The following is a 19179-nucleotide window of genomic DNA, read 5'->3' as shown; positions in this document are numbered from 1 at the left end:
TTTTCCAACTTGCTGACTTTCTGACTTTCTGAATTTTTGACTTTTTGACTTTCTAAATTTCTATATTTCTAACTCTCTGATCTTGTTGACTATCTGATTATAAGACTTTTGATTTCCTGTATCGGCAAACTTGGGATCTTGAGAAGGTAGCTTCGGTACCTTTCCAGGTTTCTTCATTTGTTTCGAGCAGTTTGAAGGGAGTGAGATGAGTCCAACCTGTCCCAAGCCAGTGGTAACGGACCCCTTGTGTTGAGCTGCAAATATAGTTGATGAGTTAAGCATCAACAACATTTGAATGTGCGATCGAGACTTCCCGTACCGACTCGGGTCGAAAGACCTATCAGCCACTGGTGGGTCTAACATACATACATACATACATAAGACTTTTGATTTCCTGTCTTTCGGGCTTTCTAACTTTCTGAATTTTTTACTTTGTCTGGTCACTGTTGGCTTTCTGTCTTTCAGGTTTTTTACTTTCTTGTTAATTGAACTTATAACTTTTTTACTCTCTGACTCAATGTCTTCATTTTAGTAAAAATTTTATGATTTTTGTATTTCTCACGACCAGACTTTAAAATTTATGATTTTTTCAACGTGTTTTTTAATTTCAACAATATAAAATAAAACCAAAAATTAATATTGATTAAAAAAAATGACATAAGGCTATGATAATATAGAATCCGGGCAGTTCCAAACGTGTGTAATTTCAAAACTATCCATTTAAAAAAAAAAAAGTGTTATCTATGAAGGAATTGAAGGTGATAATATGACATTTAATTTAAAAATATAAAAAAAATCATCGTTGATTACTAGAAATACTCTGACTTTTTTATACAATCCCTTTTTATCTTTGCACACTTTTTTCAGTCATGTATTGATCTTTTATACATACCACAGAAGCAAAACTTTTGCAAAATCATGATATTTTACACAAATTCACCTGGAAAAACCAGTTGGAATCTGGTTCGAACCTTTTCATGAGTAGGCATCTCGAAAAATTTGACCTCTTAAATTCGATTTTATCATAAATTTTTTTTGTCCATCAGAACACATCTGTCACATTGCGTAAAAACCTGTTGCACAGATGGCGATCTTTAGAACTGCTCATTATAAGTTATTTTCTCGGAGTCGACTAGTCAGGCAACACTTTTTGCCAGCCGGAAACGGATTTACTGCATAGTTAAGTAGTCTACTTTTAGTTATTCTCAATAAACATAGGCTTTTTACCCATATTTGAGATCAAGGGTCCCACTCCGATGCTTGGTTTGAACTTTGTGAGCATTCTAGAGTTGCTCCGTATAATTCTTAATCATTTGTACCAAAAAAAAATTAGAAAAAATCAACAGTTCATGAGTTTTCAAGTAGACAATGAAGAATTTCCGAGGTGGTTGTGCAAACTTATTTTTACTATGTCTTTTTGCATCCTAAATATCTCAAACAAATGTTAATTTAAAAATCTAACAAAAATAGACAAGATAGTCCTTTTCATAACCAACATAACGCTACTAAAATTTAGCATATTCGAGCTCTAGTAACGTAGCTATCATAGAAATAAAGGGCCCGGATACTAAATGATCATAGCCTTAAAAAGCATTCAAGATCCCAGTTGTTTTAAATTATAATAAAATCTAAATTTGACACATTAAAATAATGCATAATTGTCAGTAAGATATATTTACGAAAAGAATTATTTTTTTGAAATTATTTTTTTTATAAGTAAATTTAGTAAGGAATTGTCAAAATTAATTTGTTCTGTCAAAGCTTCATTATTTGCTCTGAATAGAAAGGAGCTTATGTGCGACACTAACCCTTGAAGTCACATTTTATTTTCCTTTCTTTATTCATTTGTATTTGTCTCAAAAGTTTTTTTTTTAGATTCCAACCTTTTTTTTGCAGAATTTCTAAAGTATCGTTTACTTGAGTAAATTGCAACTTTCAGGTTTATACGGAAAATTTTACATTTTGTTTTTAAAAATCAACTTTTTTTTTCTTCTCTGAACCAGAATCTTCTTTTTTGGGCTAATTTATATACTTTTTGAGCTTGCTAGATTTTCCATTTTTTTTTCAAATTTGCCAAGATACAAAAAAAAAACAAAATAAAATTCAAGGTCCGATACGGTCCGTATTCCTGAATTTCTTTAAAAAAAACGACGGTTTTTGCCCTTCATTTTATTTGATAAATGTGTGACACAATTTGATTAATTTACAAGCAGTGTTCATAAAATTTTCTACACAAACATATTTTGAAATGATTGATTATGTTGGTTGACAGGCTTTGTTTTATATGGATGAGTAATTGTATTAAAAAAATACCTTTGTTGGTAAAGAGGGGCAACAAAACCCGAACGATTTTCAACCGTTTATGATTGCATTGGTGAAAAATAGAGTCATGAAATTATTCAAAGTATTAGGTATCTAATCGTTTTTTTGTAAAAGAAAGCTCCTAAACAAACTAAATGATGATTTGAAGAACTTTCGAAACATCTCCGTAAAATCATCACGAATAAACAAATGGTCATAATGAAGTAGTAAAATTATGCTTCTGAACTTTCTGGGTCTCAGTTAATTTGTATAATAATTTTAAACCTTCCCATCTTTGATGACAAAATATCTGATCTGAATATCCCATCTGATACTCCATACAAAATAAGCATAAGACATGACCAATTTTGAATTTCGTTAAGATGATTATCATAAAAAAATAGCAAATTTATAAATTTAAACTTTCTACTGAAATTACCTATCCACCTTTAAAACCAGGATTCCATACAAATTTTATTTAGATAAAAAACTTGCAATTTTCATGATATTAAAAAAAATTTCATGCGTGCAAGTTTTCCATGAAAATATGATTTAAGGACCATGTGCCTTTTACCACTTTTAAAATGGAATGCTTAACAACATAAAACTCAATGCAATTCGAACTATTTAAGCTATTTTCAAAGAAATTGTTCAACAATCAAGTTGTGATAAAAATTTATTGTACCTAATTGGAAAACCAATCAAGTTTTGGTACAATTGGACGATTAATTTTTTTTTTTTGAACCACTCTCAAAAACGTGTTATTCGAATGACGCGAGTTGAATGGATCGTGGGGGATAGATCGTAAAGTATTTGAAAGTTCCTTCTAATTGAGGGAAGGAGGGCTCAAATACAAAATCAGCGTAAAAAACAAGATAATCCGATGAATTTTGTCTTTATTTTCAAAATTTCCACCTAATAAAGATTTTGCACATCAAGATTACAAATTATACTGAATAATTCATCCTTTTTTATCAATAAAGTGCGAGATCATGTCTCATTCAAAATTAACATAAAATTCGTCACAACTAAAGCACTTTTGAGGTATTTGGAGTCTCATATAATATTTATTCAAAATTCGACAAGACTGAAGTAAGTAATTTAAAAATTTTAAGTAACTTTGATCGAATTGGGAATTCAAACAAATTGTTCCTAACGAAACGACACAAATCGCACAATATTATAGCCTTTTTTTTTAATTTAAACACTGAAACGAATTTGTTTTAAAAAAATATGAAAAGAATGAGTGCATTTTTTGCACTGCAAAAAGAACAAAACTCAAAATATTAAAAATAATTTTCTGAAAATTTGGCATAAAAAATGATTAATTATATTGAAAATTTCCTAGCGATTTTTTAAAGGAATTGTATGAGTAAAATTCGAAATAAAACACTACACATGGCAGAGAAATTTCAAATAAATAAATTTGAAACAGAAACATTTTTCACGTAGCAAAATTGATCTATTGATTTGGCAAACTTTTCATACTTTCAAAGGGTGGAACTTACAAAAAAAACATACTGATTTAATTCAAATTTGTAACGCCTAAGAACGATGATGTTCCTGCACTTTTCAAGAAATTTTGTTTGAAAGAAATTTTTGGCATAAAGAGATGATTTATTGTATCGAAACCTCCTCCCACTTTCTAAACGGGATGGGTCCCATATGAAATCGTTGTACATACGCAATCAGTCAAAACATTGGCATAACAAGATAATCTTATTTCATAAATCAATGAAATTTATGGTAGTACGAAGTCTACCGGGTCAGCTAGTAATAATAATTAAAAAAAAAAACAAATAGAGTCATCATAAATTGTGTGTCATGCGACGTGAACATGCAATATTTTTTTGTGATTTTTTTTTTATAATTCAGGAGTATTGCCCAAATTCGTCTTGATTTGGAATTGAAAACCAATAAAATCAAAAATTGAAATTTGACAGGTTTCCTAAGTTTTGACTAGCCTGGGTACGTGCTGGAAAAAAATAAGGCAAGATTATTCTTGGTTGTTCAAGCGAATAATATGAATTCATAAAAATCTACCTTTTAAAAGTTCTAAAAAAGACCATTAACCCTATGCAACTTTTGGCACTGAATTTGATAGTGACGATGGAAGGAGCGCTGTGTACTTTAATATCCCCAATGTTTAAAAACGACCCAAATGCGATTGTGTTTAGCACTTGGTTTATAACACCTGTTTTTTTGAGTCATGATAGCCTTTATTTATTAAGAAATAACAAAATCCATTCCGATACCTTCACAAAATAAAAGCTTTTCAACACAGTTTTAGGCCAAGGCGCCAAATTCTCATCTCCCTTTGAAAACAGCTTAGGATACGCATAATTGTACGCAAGATTTCCTCTCAATAGCCACGGTTAAACGAGTAAAACTCAAAACAGCTTCAGAATGAATAGGAATACTCTAAAAGAAGACATTATCCAGCTGATTGAGAACGCACTGTCTCGTTGAAGGCAGACTGACAGCAAAGTCTACCGTAGGTTCGTAATTGATTACGCTTTTTCACGCACAAAATTTGCGAGCGCGTGAATCAACCGGTGATGTAGAAAATTTTAATTAATCGACTGTGCTTTTGATTCGTGCTTCCCTGAAATGGGATGAATGAAATGGTTAAAACGGGGTGATGAGGTTTCGTTTCGGAAGACGATAATTGTAAAAGGCCTACCGATTCTGAGAAGTACCAATGTTACTAGGCGCCAAAGTGTTCTATTTTCAGAAGCTTAATTTATTGAACCAGGTTGCGAAATTTTAATAACTAAATTCCAGCCCTGCGACTAGCAAATAGGAAGTTAGCGACAGAATTAACACCGGTATTTTAAAACGTTCAATTCCAAGACGAAACTAAGCAGCTTATCTCGTCCGAGTTGCCATAAATACGACGAGGCGCAGAATTTTCTTCCATCAGTCATCGCTAGCTGATCTCGGACAGTAGAACGGGGTTAGTATGAAGACGAAAAAAAAACTACAAGTGAAAACCAATAAATAAAATCACCCATCTGTCGGTGGTGCAAAAAAAATTGGAACATAAGTGTCTCGATTGGAAAATTTGTCACCGGACAGTTTTTTTCTCGAGTTTTTATTTTCTTTTTCGGTAAACCCTTGTTGGCCCGGAATCAAGATATTGGGGGTTGTTTATCCGTTTCCAAACTACTATAAATTGATACTTGCTGCTGGGGTGGTGAATATTTTATTTCCAAGTCGGAGTTTTCCAACTTGTTGGGGAACATCTGCGACCGAATTGATGTGAATCTCTTTTTCAAACTTTATTTTCGCATGTATGCTGAATAAAAGTTTTGAAGAATATGTTTATTTTTTTATAGGAAAATAGTATAAAATAAAAATTATTCGTATAAGAAGTTTTGATTTCGATTTTGAATAGAATTTTATAACTGAGTCTCGACTGTAGATTTTATTCTTGTTTTTCCACAGACCACTTTCAAAGTCAAACCGCATCTGGATCCATCTCATCGTCAGCCCGAACCCGTCAATCCGACATCTCGCCACAGTAAATTTGCTTCGTTGGCAAATAAACAGACGACAAAAAAAAGGCAACAAATCTTCCTCTCACCAGAAGCCGCCAAAATGACTACTCACGGATGGCAGCCGCGGTTTTTCCTGTTGACATCGATGGCAATTTTGATTACCCTGCAGCAGCAACTCGGATCGATCGAATGTGCCAAGGCTGGGACGTCTGGTGAGTAGGATGAGGGATGATTTGGCCCGGTTTTTGGAAATTTACCGCAGTGACAGGGTTTCTTATTATTGATTAAAATTTCTTCCAACCGGATTAGCGCCGGGTTTGGTTGCAAATGGTGTACCATTTAACCGTACCTTTCTTCAGAGAATTCTATTTTAAATTTAATATTCTAATTCGTAATTATTCAAAAATCTCCCATACAGTGAGTCAACAATCACCTAAAGAACTTAGAAAACTGAGCTCGGATCTTTTGAAAGAACTTCGTCAAGCTGAAAAAGCGCTAGCCCCTTTCCAAAAACAGAAATCTACCCTGAACCAGCAACTCAAAAGTTACAATGCCCTGAGCACACGTCACGCCTGGAAATCTCCAGCCATGCAGAAGCAACGCAGTCAAGCCATCCGGAAGGATGCCCTCAGGATGCGATCAACGCTGCGCGCTTTCGATAAGAATTTCAAGAGCAATTTCGACTCCAAACTTCGATCCCTGAAGGCGAAAGCAGCGCGACAAGTTGGCCCCAATGGTGGTGGAGACTTGAGGGAACAGTTGGAACAAAGTGCTGCCATCTACCGGAAAATCCTGGAACTGCTGACCAACCTGATCGAGTGTCCGATTCACATTCTAGAGATCTTGGGACCGATGGGACCAACGACAGATACCAGTGAGTACGTGGATGTCACCGAACCCGTGTATCCGGGAGAGCTAGAATCTCCAGAAGGAAATAGTGTCTATTGATGCCAGACTTATGTTATGGTAAACGTTGGAACCAACCAAGTTAAGATGATGACCATGCGACAACAAAATGGACTCTGTGTGAACAATTAGGTTATAAGCTGATCTATACTTATCGTGAATGCAAATACCGCAAAAAAATATAATTATCGTTGCAAAGTTTTTAAGATTTTTATTTATTCATAAGTTGATTATTTTGTTAAAACCAACTTCAAATCTGAACTGACAGTCAAAATAAACCCGATAAACTTAAGTTGATTTTCAGATTCCAGCCAACAGTTCAGAGTCCAGCGTTCAAAGTCCAGAATCCAGAGTCCAGAGTCCAGAGTCCAGAGTCCAGAGCCCAGAATCCAGAATTCAGAGTCCAGAATCCAGAGTCCAGAGTCCAGAATCCAGAGTCTAGAGTCCAGAGTCCAGAGTCCAGAGTCAAGAGTCCAGAGTCCAGAGTCCAGAGTCCAGAGTCCAGAGTCCAGAGTCCAGAGTCCAGAGTCCAGAGTCCAGAGTCCAGAGTCCAGAGTCCAGAGTCCAGAGTCCAGAGTCCAGAGTCCAGAGTCCAGAGTCCAAAGTTCAGAGTCAAGAGTTCAGAGTCCAGAGTACAGAGTCCACAGTCCAGAGTCCAGTGTCCAGTGTCCAGAGTCCAGAGTCCAGAGTCCAGAGTCCAGAGTCCAGAGTCCAGAGTCCAAAGTCCAAAGTCCAGAGTCTAGAATCCAGAGTCCAGAAACCAGAGTCAAGAGTCCAGAGTCCAGAGTACAGAGTCCACAGTCCAGAGTCCAATTCCAGAGTCCAGAGTTCATAGTCCAGAGTCCATAGTCCACAGTCCAGAGTCCAGAATCCAAAGTCCAAAGTCCAGAATTCATAGTCCAGAGTGCACAGTCCGGAGTTCATAATCCAGAGTCCACTATCTAGTAACAGTCCATAGTTCAGAGACAAGATTCCAGATCCCAGAATCCAAACCCTAGACTATAGAGTCCACAGTCTAGAGTCCAGAGTTCAGAGTCCAGAGTCCAGAGTCCAACGTTCAGAAACCAGAGTCCAGAGTAAAAATTCCCCCTCCCAGAGTCCAAAGACCTGATCGAGAGCCTAGTCTCCAGAGTTAAGGGTGCAGACTTCAGAGTCAAGAGTCCAGAGTCTAGAGTCCAGAGTCCACAGTCGAAATTCCAGAGTCCAGAGTCCAGAGTCCGAAGTCCAGAGTCCAGAGTCCAGAGTCCAGAGTCCAGAGTCCAGAGTCCAGAGTCCAGAGTCCAGAGTCCAGAGTCCAGAGTCCAGAGTCCAGAGTCCAGAGTCCAGAGTCCAGAGTCCAGAGTCCAGAGTCCAGAGTCCAGAGTCCAGAGTCCAGAATCCAGAGTCCAGAGTCCAGAGTCCAGAGTCCAGAGTCCAGAGTCCAGAGTCCAGAGTCCAAAATTCAGAGTCCAGAGTCCAGAGTCCAGAGTCCAGAGTCCACAATTCAGAAACCAGAGTCAAGAGTTCAGAGTTCAGAGTCTAGAGTCCAGAGTTCAGAGTCTAGAGTCCATTGCCCAGAGTCCAGAGACCAGAGTCAAGAGTCCAGAGTTCAGAGTCCATAGTCCAGAATCCAGAGAACAGAGTCCAGAGCCAAGAGTCTAGAGTCCAGAGTCCAGAGACCAGAGTCCAGAGTTCAGAGTCCGGAATCCAGAGTCCAGAGTCCAGAGTCCAGGGTCCAGAGTTCAGAGTTCAGAGTCCAGAGTCAAGAGTTCAGAGTCCAGAGTCCAGAGTCCAGAGTCCAGAGTCAAAAGTCCAGAGTCCACAATTCAGAGTCCAGAGTCAAGAGTTCAGAGTCCAGAGTCCAGAGTCCAGAGTCCAAAGTCCGGAGTCCAGAGTCCAGAGTTCAGAGTTCAGAGTCCAGGGCCAAAGGCCAGAGTCCAGAGTCCAGATTCCAGAGTCCAGAGTCCAGAGTCCAGAGTCCAGAGTTTAGAATTCAGAGTCCAGAGTCCAGAGTCCAGAGTCCAAAGTCCGGAGTCCAGATTCCATTGTCCAGAGTCCAGAGTTCAGAGTTCAGAGTCCAGGGCCAAAGTCCAGAGTCCAGAGTCCAGATTTCAGAGTCCAGAGTCCAGAGTCCAGAGTCCAGAGTCCAGAGTCCAGAGATTAGAATCCAGAGTCCAGAGTCCAGAGTCCAGAGTCCAAAGTCTATGGGCCCAGAGTCCAGAGTTAAGATTCCAGTGTTCAGATTCCAGAGTCGAGATCCAGAGTCCAGGGTTCAGAATCAAGAGTCGAGAGTTGAAAGTCCAGAGTTCAAAGTCCAAAGTCAAGAGTCGAGAGTCCAGAGTCCTCAGTCCAAAGTTCGGAGTCTAGAGTTCAAAGTCCAAAATCCAGAAACTGGAGTTCAAAGACCACAGTCCACAGTCTAGAGTCCAGAGATCAAAGTCCAGAAACTAGAGTCCAGAGTCCAGAGTCCAGAGTCCAGAGTTCAGAGTCCAGAATCCAGAGTCCAGAGTCCAGAGTTCAGAGTCAAGAGTCCAGAGTCCAGAGTCCAGAGTCCAGAGTCCAGAGTCCAGAGTCCAGAGTCCAGAGTCCAGAGTCCAGAGTCCAGAGTCCAGAGTCCAGAGTCCAGAGTCCAGAGTCCAGAGTCCAGAGTCCAGAGTCCAGAGTCTTGAGTCCAGAGTCCAGAGTCCAGAGTCCAGAGTCCAGAGTCCAGAGTCCACAATTCAGAGTCCAGAGTCCAGAGTCCAGAGTCCAGAGTCCACAATTCAGAGTCCAGAGTCAAGAGTTCAGAGTCCAGAGTCTAGAGTCCAGAGTTCAGAGTCTAGAGTCCATAGCCCAGAGTCCAGAGACCAGAGTCAGGAGTCCAGAGTTCAGAGTCCATAGTCCAGAATCCAGAGAACACAGTCCAGAGCCAAGAGTCCAGAGTCCAGAGTCCAGAGACCAGAGTCCAGAGTTCAGAGTCCGGAATCCAGAGTCCAGAGTCCAGAGTCCAGGGTCCAGAGTTCAGAGTCCAGAGTCAAGAGTCCAGAGTCCAGAGTCCAGAGTCCAGAGTCCAGAGTCCAGAGTCAAAAGTCCAGAGTCCACAATTAAGAGTCCAGAGTCAAGAGTTCAGAGTCCAGAGTCCAGAGTCCAAAATTCAGAGTCCAGAGTCCAGAGTCCAGAGTCCAGAGTCCAGAGTCCAGAGTCCAGAGTCCAGAATCCAGAGTCCAGAGTCCATAGTCCATATTCCGGAGTCCAGAGTCCAGAGTCCAGAGTCCGCAGTCCAGAGTCCAGAGTCTAGAGTTCAGAGTCCAGAGTCCACAGTCCAGAGTTCAGAGTCATGAGTCCAGAGTCCAGAGTCCATAGTCCATAGTCTGGAATGCAGAGTCCAGAGTCCAGAGTTCAGAGTCCAGAGTCCAGAGTCCAGAGTCCAGAGTCCAGAGTACAGAGTCCAGAGTCCAGAGTTCATAGTCAAGAGCCCAGAATCCAGAGTCCTGAGTGCAGAGTCCGGAGTCCAGAGCCCAGAGGCCAGAATCCAGAATCCAAAGTCCAGAGTCCAGAGCTCTAATCCAGATCCAGAGTCCATAGTCCAAAGTCCAGGGTCCAGAGCTCAAATCCAAAGACCAAAGTCCTGGGTCCAAAGTGTAAATCCAGAGTCCAGAGCCCCAAACCCAAATCCAAAGTCCAGAGTCCAGAGTCCGGTGTACAGAATTTAGAGCCAAAAGTCTGGAGTACAAAATTGAGAATTCAGAATCGAAAATTCAGAGTTTAGAGTCTAGAGTTCAGAGTCCAGAGTCCAGAATCCAGAGTGCAGAGTAAAGATTTCAGAGTCCAGTGTCCAGAAACCAAAGTCCTGAGTCCAGAGTCCTGAGTCCTAAGTCCAGTGCCCAGAAACATTGAAACACTGAAAAGAACATTTTTTTTAATACTTAACTTTCTTTGGAACATTCAACGACTGGTATGTGCAATCCATTTTATGATCTCTCTCTTTGATAAGAAATCATCTTAATTTTTCAATCAAAAGATAACAAAAGGTAGAAAAAAAATTATAAAAAAAAATGAATTTCGGTGCTTATCTCCGAGAATGATATCATTTTTGCCTCTTTCAAATCCACACAAATACTCCATTTTCCATTCAGAAGCAGCCCCGAAACGTCATACAAAAGGCTTTTCGATGGCGGAAATGAAGCACCGCGCTTCCTCTTCCATCATTATTGCAAATCAGCTCCGAACGCCCGGGCAGGAAATCGTAAATAATAACAATAATAACACACACACCCGGCTTCAAATCACCTTCCCCATTCGTTCGGGGGCATTGAGAATGGGGTAAGAGCAGCTGCTTCTATTCATCAATAATTGCATCCCGATGAATGATGACGCCCCCTTGCGCTAGGCAACGGAATAGGATGCGGAAGTGGGGGTGGGAGTGGGTTTGAGGTTCCGGGAAGAGGCTGCTTCTGCAAAATATTCAAGCAATGAATACAATTACATTCTCCCTGTACCTAAATACACGCTTTCAACTGCGCTTTCCATCATCAGGAACCAAACAAATCCTGGCAAGCATTTTGAATCTCGAAACGGCGATGGCTCGTGTGTATGTTGGAACCTATCTGTAAATAGCAGCAGCTAGGCGAAAGAAGCTGGCTAGCGTATCGGTATCGATCGATTGATGATTGGCTTTCTCGCTGCTACGCTCTATGGCGCCATCATTGTAGCTGATTTTCTGCTGCTTTTATAAAAGCCCAACACCCACCAACGGATGCTGCTGCTCGAGAAAGGAATCTGAATTGAAAATGATGAATGTGTTGATTTTTATTTCTGGCTTCCTGCCTGCTGATGGTTGGTATTAAGGTTTTTTTCTGAGCTGATAGGGCGATGAATAGCAAGGAACTGATATCCCTGGCCTGTGTTGATAAAGGTGGTTCAAATTCATACTTCATATCCAAAATTTTGAATCAAAGCTTTACGAGCTAAATACTTGATTTTTCAATCCTACGTCAAAATCGTACCGAGTCTTGCCAAGCATTCAGAGCATTAGATTTTCTTCTTTTCATTCACCTATTTTACAAATTTGACCGAGCAGAAAAGTCAAAATTCACCGTTGATTATAAAATTCGTATTTTAAAGTAAAAGGCAGCGAAGACAAAAAGCACCTGGTTGTTGAGTGCGATTAGACTTTTCTTCTATGGCGACCGTCAAAAACTGTGTCTAAAAGTTTAAACGTGGTCCTATTTATATTCCCAGTTCAGATGATTTTCATTAAGTAAACTTAGCTGATGTGAAAATATATTGAAGAATGAAAAAGTGTTGTATAAAAGTGTTGGAAAAAAGTGTTAACAAACTATCGGAAAATTGGCTCGTCTCCGGCGGAATTAAGTGTTCAGACTAACTGACTACCTAACACTATTTTGAATATTCAATAGCAATCCACAAAACTTTTCAAATTGGTAAAATCTATTTACGAAATGTCGGCACTTCTTTAAAAAATCTATAAAACATTGAAAAAAAAAAAAAGTTTTAAATCAAAGATCAACTTAACCAAAACCGTGTGTAATTATGACTACTACGAAAAAAGTTTAAGAAATTTTCTTCTTGTTAACTTTTCGCCATTTTGTCAATTTTGGGAATTTCGAAGAATTTTTGAATTTTTTTGAAATAATATTGAATTTTTGAAGTTTTTTTAAACAAAAGTCAAATCGTTTGGGCATCCTCAACAAATTTGTTAAATGAATTTAAACCTTTTTTTTTTAAAAAAAAAAGCAACTTTCTTTAGGAATGTCTACAAAACTTGTAGTGAGATCTTTTCAACTGTCTAAAAATTGTAACATTTTACTTTTAAATTATTTTATCTCTGATATAAGAATAACCAAGCAAACAAATTATTCTTCGATTAAAAGGATGAAAGAGAAATTCATAATCAGTTTTTGTTTTGTATGCAGGTTTTTTGTTTCATCAGTTATCAATGTATGTATTTTATCACCGCTACTATTTCTAATCGTAATGGATGAGATTCTGACTGGATCGATTGACTGTGCACCGAACCGAGGATTGCCGAGGATCCTTTAACAATGGAGCAACTGAACGACCTTGACCTGGCTGACGATATTGTTTTGCTCGCCCAAACACAACCGGACATGCAGAGCAAACTCGACGACCTCACCGAAAGTTCCAAGGCAGCAGGTCTCAAAATCAGTGTCGGAAAGACCAAGTCAATGGAAATCAACACAGAAAATCGTTCCAATTTCGTGGTAGATGGGCAACAAGTTGAGACAGTGGAGTGCTTCCAGTATCTTGGTAGCCAGATAACGCCTGATGGTGGTACCAGGAAAGACATCGAAACCCGGATCAGAAAGGCCCGTTTCGCATTTGCGAATCTCCGAAACATCTGGCGGTCACGCCAAATCTCTCTACGAACGAAAATCCGAATCTTCAACTCAAACGTCAAATCCGTATTGCTGTACGGGTGTGAAACTTGGTGCACATATGCGGTAACGACGCGAAAACTGCAAGTATTTGTAAACCGCTGCCTGCGGAATATCATCCGCGCTTGGTGGCCTGGCAACTGGATCTCGAATGAGGAACTACATCGCCGGTGTCATCAAAAGGCGCTAGAAATCGAGATTCGGGAACGTAAGTGGAGATGGATTGGGCACACGCTGCGAAGAGATGAAAACGAGATTTGCAGAAAGACGCTAGATTGGAATCCAGAAGGTCATCGAAGAAGAGGCAGGCCCAGAAACTCGTGGCGGCGAAGCCTAGCCGCTGAAATCCGAACTGTCGACGAGAATCTTGACTGGGACCAAGTGAAGACGCTGGCTCCGGATCGTCAACAGTGGAGGTCTTTTACCACGGCCCTATGCACCGGTGGATCGGCGCGGGATCATTAAGTAAGTAAGTTAAGTAAGTTATCAATGACTCATTTCACTCAAATTCGATTTATTTTTAAGCTTATGAACGCTATGTCAACAAAATAAGAGATAATAGACAAATTCTGACAAAAGATTCGAGTTCAGGACGCCTAATTAATCAAAATCAGTCAGTTAGCACCAAAATTGCTGATCCCTGACTATCAGTAAAACTTTATTTATAATTAAAAAAAATTGATTTAATTTTTTTTCTCAAATGTTCAAAATTTATCATTTTCATCTTTTGAGTTTGTATTAATGTTTGCAAAAACTTTCACCAAATTTTAAAGTCCCTCTGTTTGAATTTCAGTTTTTTAAGTATTTCATTCTTTTTCAATCCTAAATGTTTGTTTTCATAAAAAAAAAACTTCTTCTAAATTTTCAAAAAGAAAAACATTAATGTACCTTTTATCCATTGCAGGACTCAATTTTTCAATTGATGGCAACAATATATTCAGAGTTTGAAATTTTAAAAGTATGAAATTTGCGCTTGAAAATTTATTAAATTATTATTTATTAATAATAAAATTTGTGATGGAAAATTTGACAGGAAATACGTTTTTCGGGAAGTTATTCAACAAAATAAAAACACAAATTAACTAATATTATTCGGAAAACAGATCTCTTTTAAGAAAACGGCATTGGCAAAAAAAAAACATAAATTGTAATAAGCAGAACCAACTAAATAAACAAATTTTTCAGTTGAATTCTTCAGTCCCTGTACCTAAAATTTCAACTTTAAATAGAGATTTCAAGGGGTTATTTATCAAAATTGGTTAGAAATAGTAGATGTTATGTTGACTATTCTCCAAAAGTTATGCCAAACTTTTAACAAATTTATCGAACCACAGTATAAAGCAAACTTATCATGGTCTATTGTACGGTGAGGATCGTTGAAATATTGAAAAATTCAAACATCTCTGTTGTAGTAAATTAACCAAAACTTCTACAATTTTTAACAATTTTTTATAAATAACCCCTTGATTTTTTTAAAATTGAGATTTAAAGTCTATAGAAAATAAGATTGTTTTTTGTTACCATCATGTCTTAAACTTCCAATGAAAAAAAAATCACTAAAATATTGCATTTACATCATTTTTTTTCGATTATAAATTGATAAATATCATCAATACAGTTAATCAAACGCATAAATAAAGTTCACATGATCAATAGCAAATTTACTCACCTTCAATACAAAAAAAAATGTTGAGACCATCCGAAATATTTAGAAATAAGTAAGCTACATTTTTTTTTCTTTTTATAAAATTTTACATTTGCAACATAACTTAAACACTATTCAACTGAGATTTGTTAAATATCATTTTCGGATTTCAACCAGGTCCGACCAGGTTTTACCGACATTTTTCCTCGAATTTTTTATCTCTTAAAAACAACCAATATCAGTTCTAAATTAAAAGTACGATCCAGGCCCGTGCAAAGTGGAGGGGAGGGGGTGTGATAATATATTATTATTTAAATGAGAAAATTGATTTTTCAAATCGGTTCTTTTGCTGGTCAATTACACTAGTTGACAGCATTTGTTTAACAAAGCGAATTGAAGATCATTTTAAGTGTATAATTGGGCGCTAAATCTATAAAAGGATTCAGGTTTTATTTTCTATATCAGAGAATCGTCCATGGAGGGGGGAGGATTTTTGAAGTTTAAATTTAGCAGGAGAAGTAATAACAATACCAGAAATGCACAAAAATAGCCAAATTGATTTCTAAAACAATTTTATTACTCATGTTTATGTCTGACCATCACACATGTTACAAATAATGCGATTTCCTATTTTTTTTTTGTTTTTGTAATGCGATTTCCGATTAGTCATTAATGAAATTGTTCAAAATTATGTTCCTTATTCTAAACTATAAATTTGCTTGCAAATAATTTTTAAGCAGTCTAGTTTACAAATTTGAATTCAATATTTCAGAAACACCAAAAATAGAAAGCGAATTTCTATTTCGAATAAAACCAGAATTTAAAGCTTTAGCGTCCTTGGTTTAACCATGACGTTCTCATTCTCAGAGTTGATTATTATAAGTTGAACTAAGTATGCCAGTTTGGCTGGTTTTATGCGGATTTGCTCGGATATTTAATACAAATTTTGGGAAGAGTCTGGCAAAACAAAAACAACGAACGCATAAAAAAAACATGAAAGGTTTTTTTGAAGCCTAAAATACGATTCAAAATCTGTTGATAAGTGTTGATGAAAAAAAATTCAAATTTTTTTCTTGATTTTTGTTGAGTAATTTCTGGATTTTGATAAAGTTTGCCCGGATAATGCTCGGATTTATGGTGGTCTCTTTTGAAATTAAATGCCCGGATTTTTTCATGTTTTTATATAAAATTTTCTGGTTTGTGCGGAACTCTGAACACTTTATGTTAAACCTGCATTTTTATTTTTATTTTAAACATTTTATCTAATTAGAAAAAAAACCATAAACATGTTAAAGATGTTATTTATTATTAAATGGGTCAAAGCCTATTCTTCACTTTGAATTCCAATAAAAAATTCAATGCCTTGTGAAGCAAGTGAATACGATTTCTGCTGTTTATAAATTGGGTTCAGTAAAAGTTCGCTTAACCTTCTCGATTAATCGTTACTGTTTTTGAGATTTTCCTTAATAAAAAAAACTAAACCTTGTATGCAGCAATATTGAACAAAAAAGTGGAAATACACAAAACTATCATTTGATATTTTTTCCAGCCTCGATTTAAAAAGACATGAAAATTTCTTCTTAATTCACAAAAATTCAATCTGTTTTGAAGGTATAAAAATTCAAATATTCTAATGTTTAAAATAATTTTAATCAATCAGATACAAACACACCCTAACATCGATTGAAAGCAACAGGATATTTGAGTCTGTAACGAAGAATAATGATCCCATATCTCGTTCAATTGCTGATGATCCATCTACAGCACAACACAAACGATACAAGAAAGGTGTAAATGATGCCCATATTCCAATTTATCCTATGTCGGCAATCTTAGCAATGGCGAAAGCCAGACAAAGACGAAAAAAAGACACATTCGTTATCGTGCGATCGGCTGTAATCAAATGAATTTTCCCAGCTCCCAGAAAATCAATCAGAAAGCTGCCAAAAACAATCCGTGGCCCGATTAACTGCCACAACAGCGAAAGCGTTTTGGCTTCCCGGATCGTCCGGATTGATTCCGATTCAAATGTCACCGACACAGGGCGAGAGAAAGCTTCACTTTCTGAGGAAGATTCTAATCTTCAAGTAGCTTCGGCATCAGTCAATATGTCGACTGACAACGTCGTCGTCATCGGTGTTAGGGCGAAAATCTTTGGCTAGGATTTATCTTGTCCTCCCACGCGTTTTTGTTTCCAGAAAAAGAAACTGATAGATTGAGACTACATCGAAAAACTGCCAACAGTCGAAGGTTACTCGAGAACTTTGCCTGGGGCCAAAACAATCAGGCTGATTGAAAGCTTTCGATCCAAGTTTGGATCGAAAATTATTTTTGAACCCATCAAAGGTCGTTAATTCGTGTGAAATATTTGAATGGAACAGATGAGTTTAACAGTTGAATACAAAAAATTTTCCTCATAAAAAGGTTTTGAGGGATTCGAACTAATTTTATCAACACAACTTAATACAATCAATTTTGAATCAGTCGAAACCAATACTGCATGGTCAATTATAAAACCTTTCATCCTTTGAAGTGTCGAAAATTCATCATATACTCAATCAACATAAAACCCCCAGAAAAAATTCGGTTACTTACCTTCAATTTTGTTGGCCACAGAAGGGATCTCGAATTAATCTCTGTAAAAAAACGGGAGAGAAAACATACGAAACAGAATTAAAAACAAATTAGTGCAGCGATATTTTTTGCTATACGCGACACAAACAGGTCGAGCTCGGAGCGCAACAAACACAAATTCAGTCATTCAATTAATCTAAATAAAAGCCACCTCCAAATGCAAAGTGGAAACTTTGAGTCATCCCCCCTTACTTCCCAATGTCTCGTTCCATACTTCCGTTTCCAAAACTTGGGGGATGCATCAACAGGAAAGGGGGGGGGGGGGGGGGGCTACGAAAACAATAATGGCTGCTGCCCGGAAAGCGCGCGCGAGTTGCAACTTTGTACCACCGGAGATATTTTTGCATCCAAATTGCCAAGCTTCCCACTGACTGACTGGTCTTCGTCGTCGTCGCTAATTGAATTTCCTCGCCCGGAAACGTGATCCTATGGTGCCAGGATATACCTCTTACCAAGCAAGGATCGGTCGGTCGTTTGGTCCCTAGAAATGGACCAACCAACTTCGGAACCCGCGGACCGGGGAAAATCCCGTGGAAACTACAACAACACTTTGGACCGGACGATTGGGCGGTCGGTTGCTTTGCTACATACATATGGCTGTGGGTTGGGTCCTGCCTAGGTGAGAGAAAAATTTAATTTTCTTTTCCTTCCTCCCGGTTGGCACGGGGAAACCACCGTTGAATTAAAAACGTCACCGAAAAGAAGAGTGGGATGCAAAGTGGAATTTGGAATTGATGAAAAGCAATAATTCAGAAAAAATGTGTCGTGAAATGACAAACTAGGTCAGAATTATGACTGTAAATCACTTCAATTCGGCTACAATATGCAAGTTCGAATTTTACTTCTGTTCCAAAAATTTTCTTCTAACGATTCTGGAAAATCTGGGTGTTTTTTTAAACCGGAGATATTCGAGCATCAAAAGGTTGTCCCACATCAAATTGCATCATTTTGCAAACGCTGTAGAGGGATTTTCTTTAGGTATTTTGTCTTAAAAATTTGCAAAAATTAAGCTTTTTTCAAGGTTTTTTTTTTTAAATTTTTTATGTATTTGAAAAAAAGCCATTCAAAGAACAACGAGGAAAATTTATTTTGTGCAAATCTTCTGAAATACTTTCAATTCTTTAAACGGGACGTAAGAAAACAATTTATAGATTAGGATTCAGAATGATTTTTTAATCAGTAGTTTGAATCAACAAGCGAGTGCGTACAGTTTTAGGCGGAATCTCTATACTTCGCTTAGAAAATAACAGAGCGTCTCTATAAAAAGTTTTTACCAAAACTGATTTTCAATGTTTTTTTTGCCTTTTGATGATTTTTTTTTTGATTCGATTATAGTCGTTTTACCATATTTATGGCATTAGCGACTTTATCAACGTTACAGTTGGCGGATAGTTATTGAAAAACTTATCCGGTACAACTGTGTTCGATATTTACTCTTGGGCTCAAACTCACGCACATCGGCTCAGGAGACAACAGACTTGTCAACTGAGCTATATCACAAGCCCTTTTTGATGATATTTCATAAGATTATTGATAAAATTTGACATAATTCCAATTTTTACAGCATTCAATACGCGTAACTAGCATCAAAAAGTGATTTAAGCAAACTTCTGGATCAAAAACACAATTCGCAAAAAAACAACAATTTACAGTTTAAGCTGCATCTCCAAAAATACTGAACCGATTTTCAGCACAAATACCATTTTGAAATCATAATAGCTACCTTGCTGTTATCACTAGAGGGGCATAGTGAAATTTTAAATAAATTCGAAATGGTCCGATAATGATGTGTTTTTTTTTTTTTTTTTTGGACAAA

The 19179-nt window shown here is 37.5% G+C and overlaps 2 protein-coding genes across 9 annotated transcripts in view; both read left to right on the top strand.

Annotated features, from left to right (window-relative positions):
- LOC129754674 (high affinity cGMP-specific 3',5'-cyclic phosphodiesterase 9A) overlaps nt 1–19179 on the top strand; it is a 711945-nt gene that overhangs the window by 419506 nt on the left and 273260 nt on the right. The window lies entirely within an intron of this gene.
- LOC129754677 (uncharacterized) lies at nt 5177–6908 on the top strand. The gene is made up of 3 exons (XM_055750875.1): nt 5177–5257; nt 5749–6013; nt 6220–6908. The coding sequence occupies exons 2-3, from the start codon at nt 5902–5904 to the stop codon at nt 6747–6749; spliced, it is 642 nt and encodes a 213-aa protein (XP_055606850.1). The 5' UTR covers nt 5177–5257; nt 5749–5901; the 3' UTR covers nt 6750–6908.

The sequence above is a fragment of the Uranotaenia lowii genome, chromosome 3 (assembly GCF_029784155.1).
Source record: "Uranotaenia lowii strain MFRU-FL chromosome 3, ASM2978415v1, whole genome shotgun sequence".
In the NCBI taxonomy this organism is placed as follows: domain Eukaryota; kingdom Metazoa; phylum Arthropoda; class Insecta; order Diptera; family Culicidae; genus Uranotaenia; species Uranotaenia lowii.
Note: the sequence above shows the minus strand (reverse complement) of the source record. Positions and strands in the feature narration are given on the sequence as shown.

What these genes read in the sequence shown, in the direction of transcription:
- LOC129754677 (XM_055750875.1), top strand. Translation starts at nt 5,902, where the DNA reads ATGACTACTCACGGATGGCAGCCGCGGTTTTTCCTGTTGACATCGATG. An exon ending in TGCCAAGGCTGGGACGTCTG is followed by an intron (nt 6,014 to 6,219) that starts GTGAGTAGGATG and finishes TCTCCCATACAG; the next exon opens with TGAGTCAACAATCACCTAAA.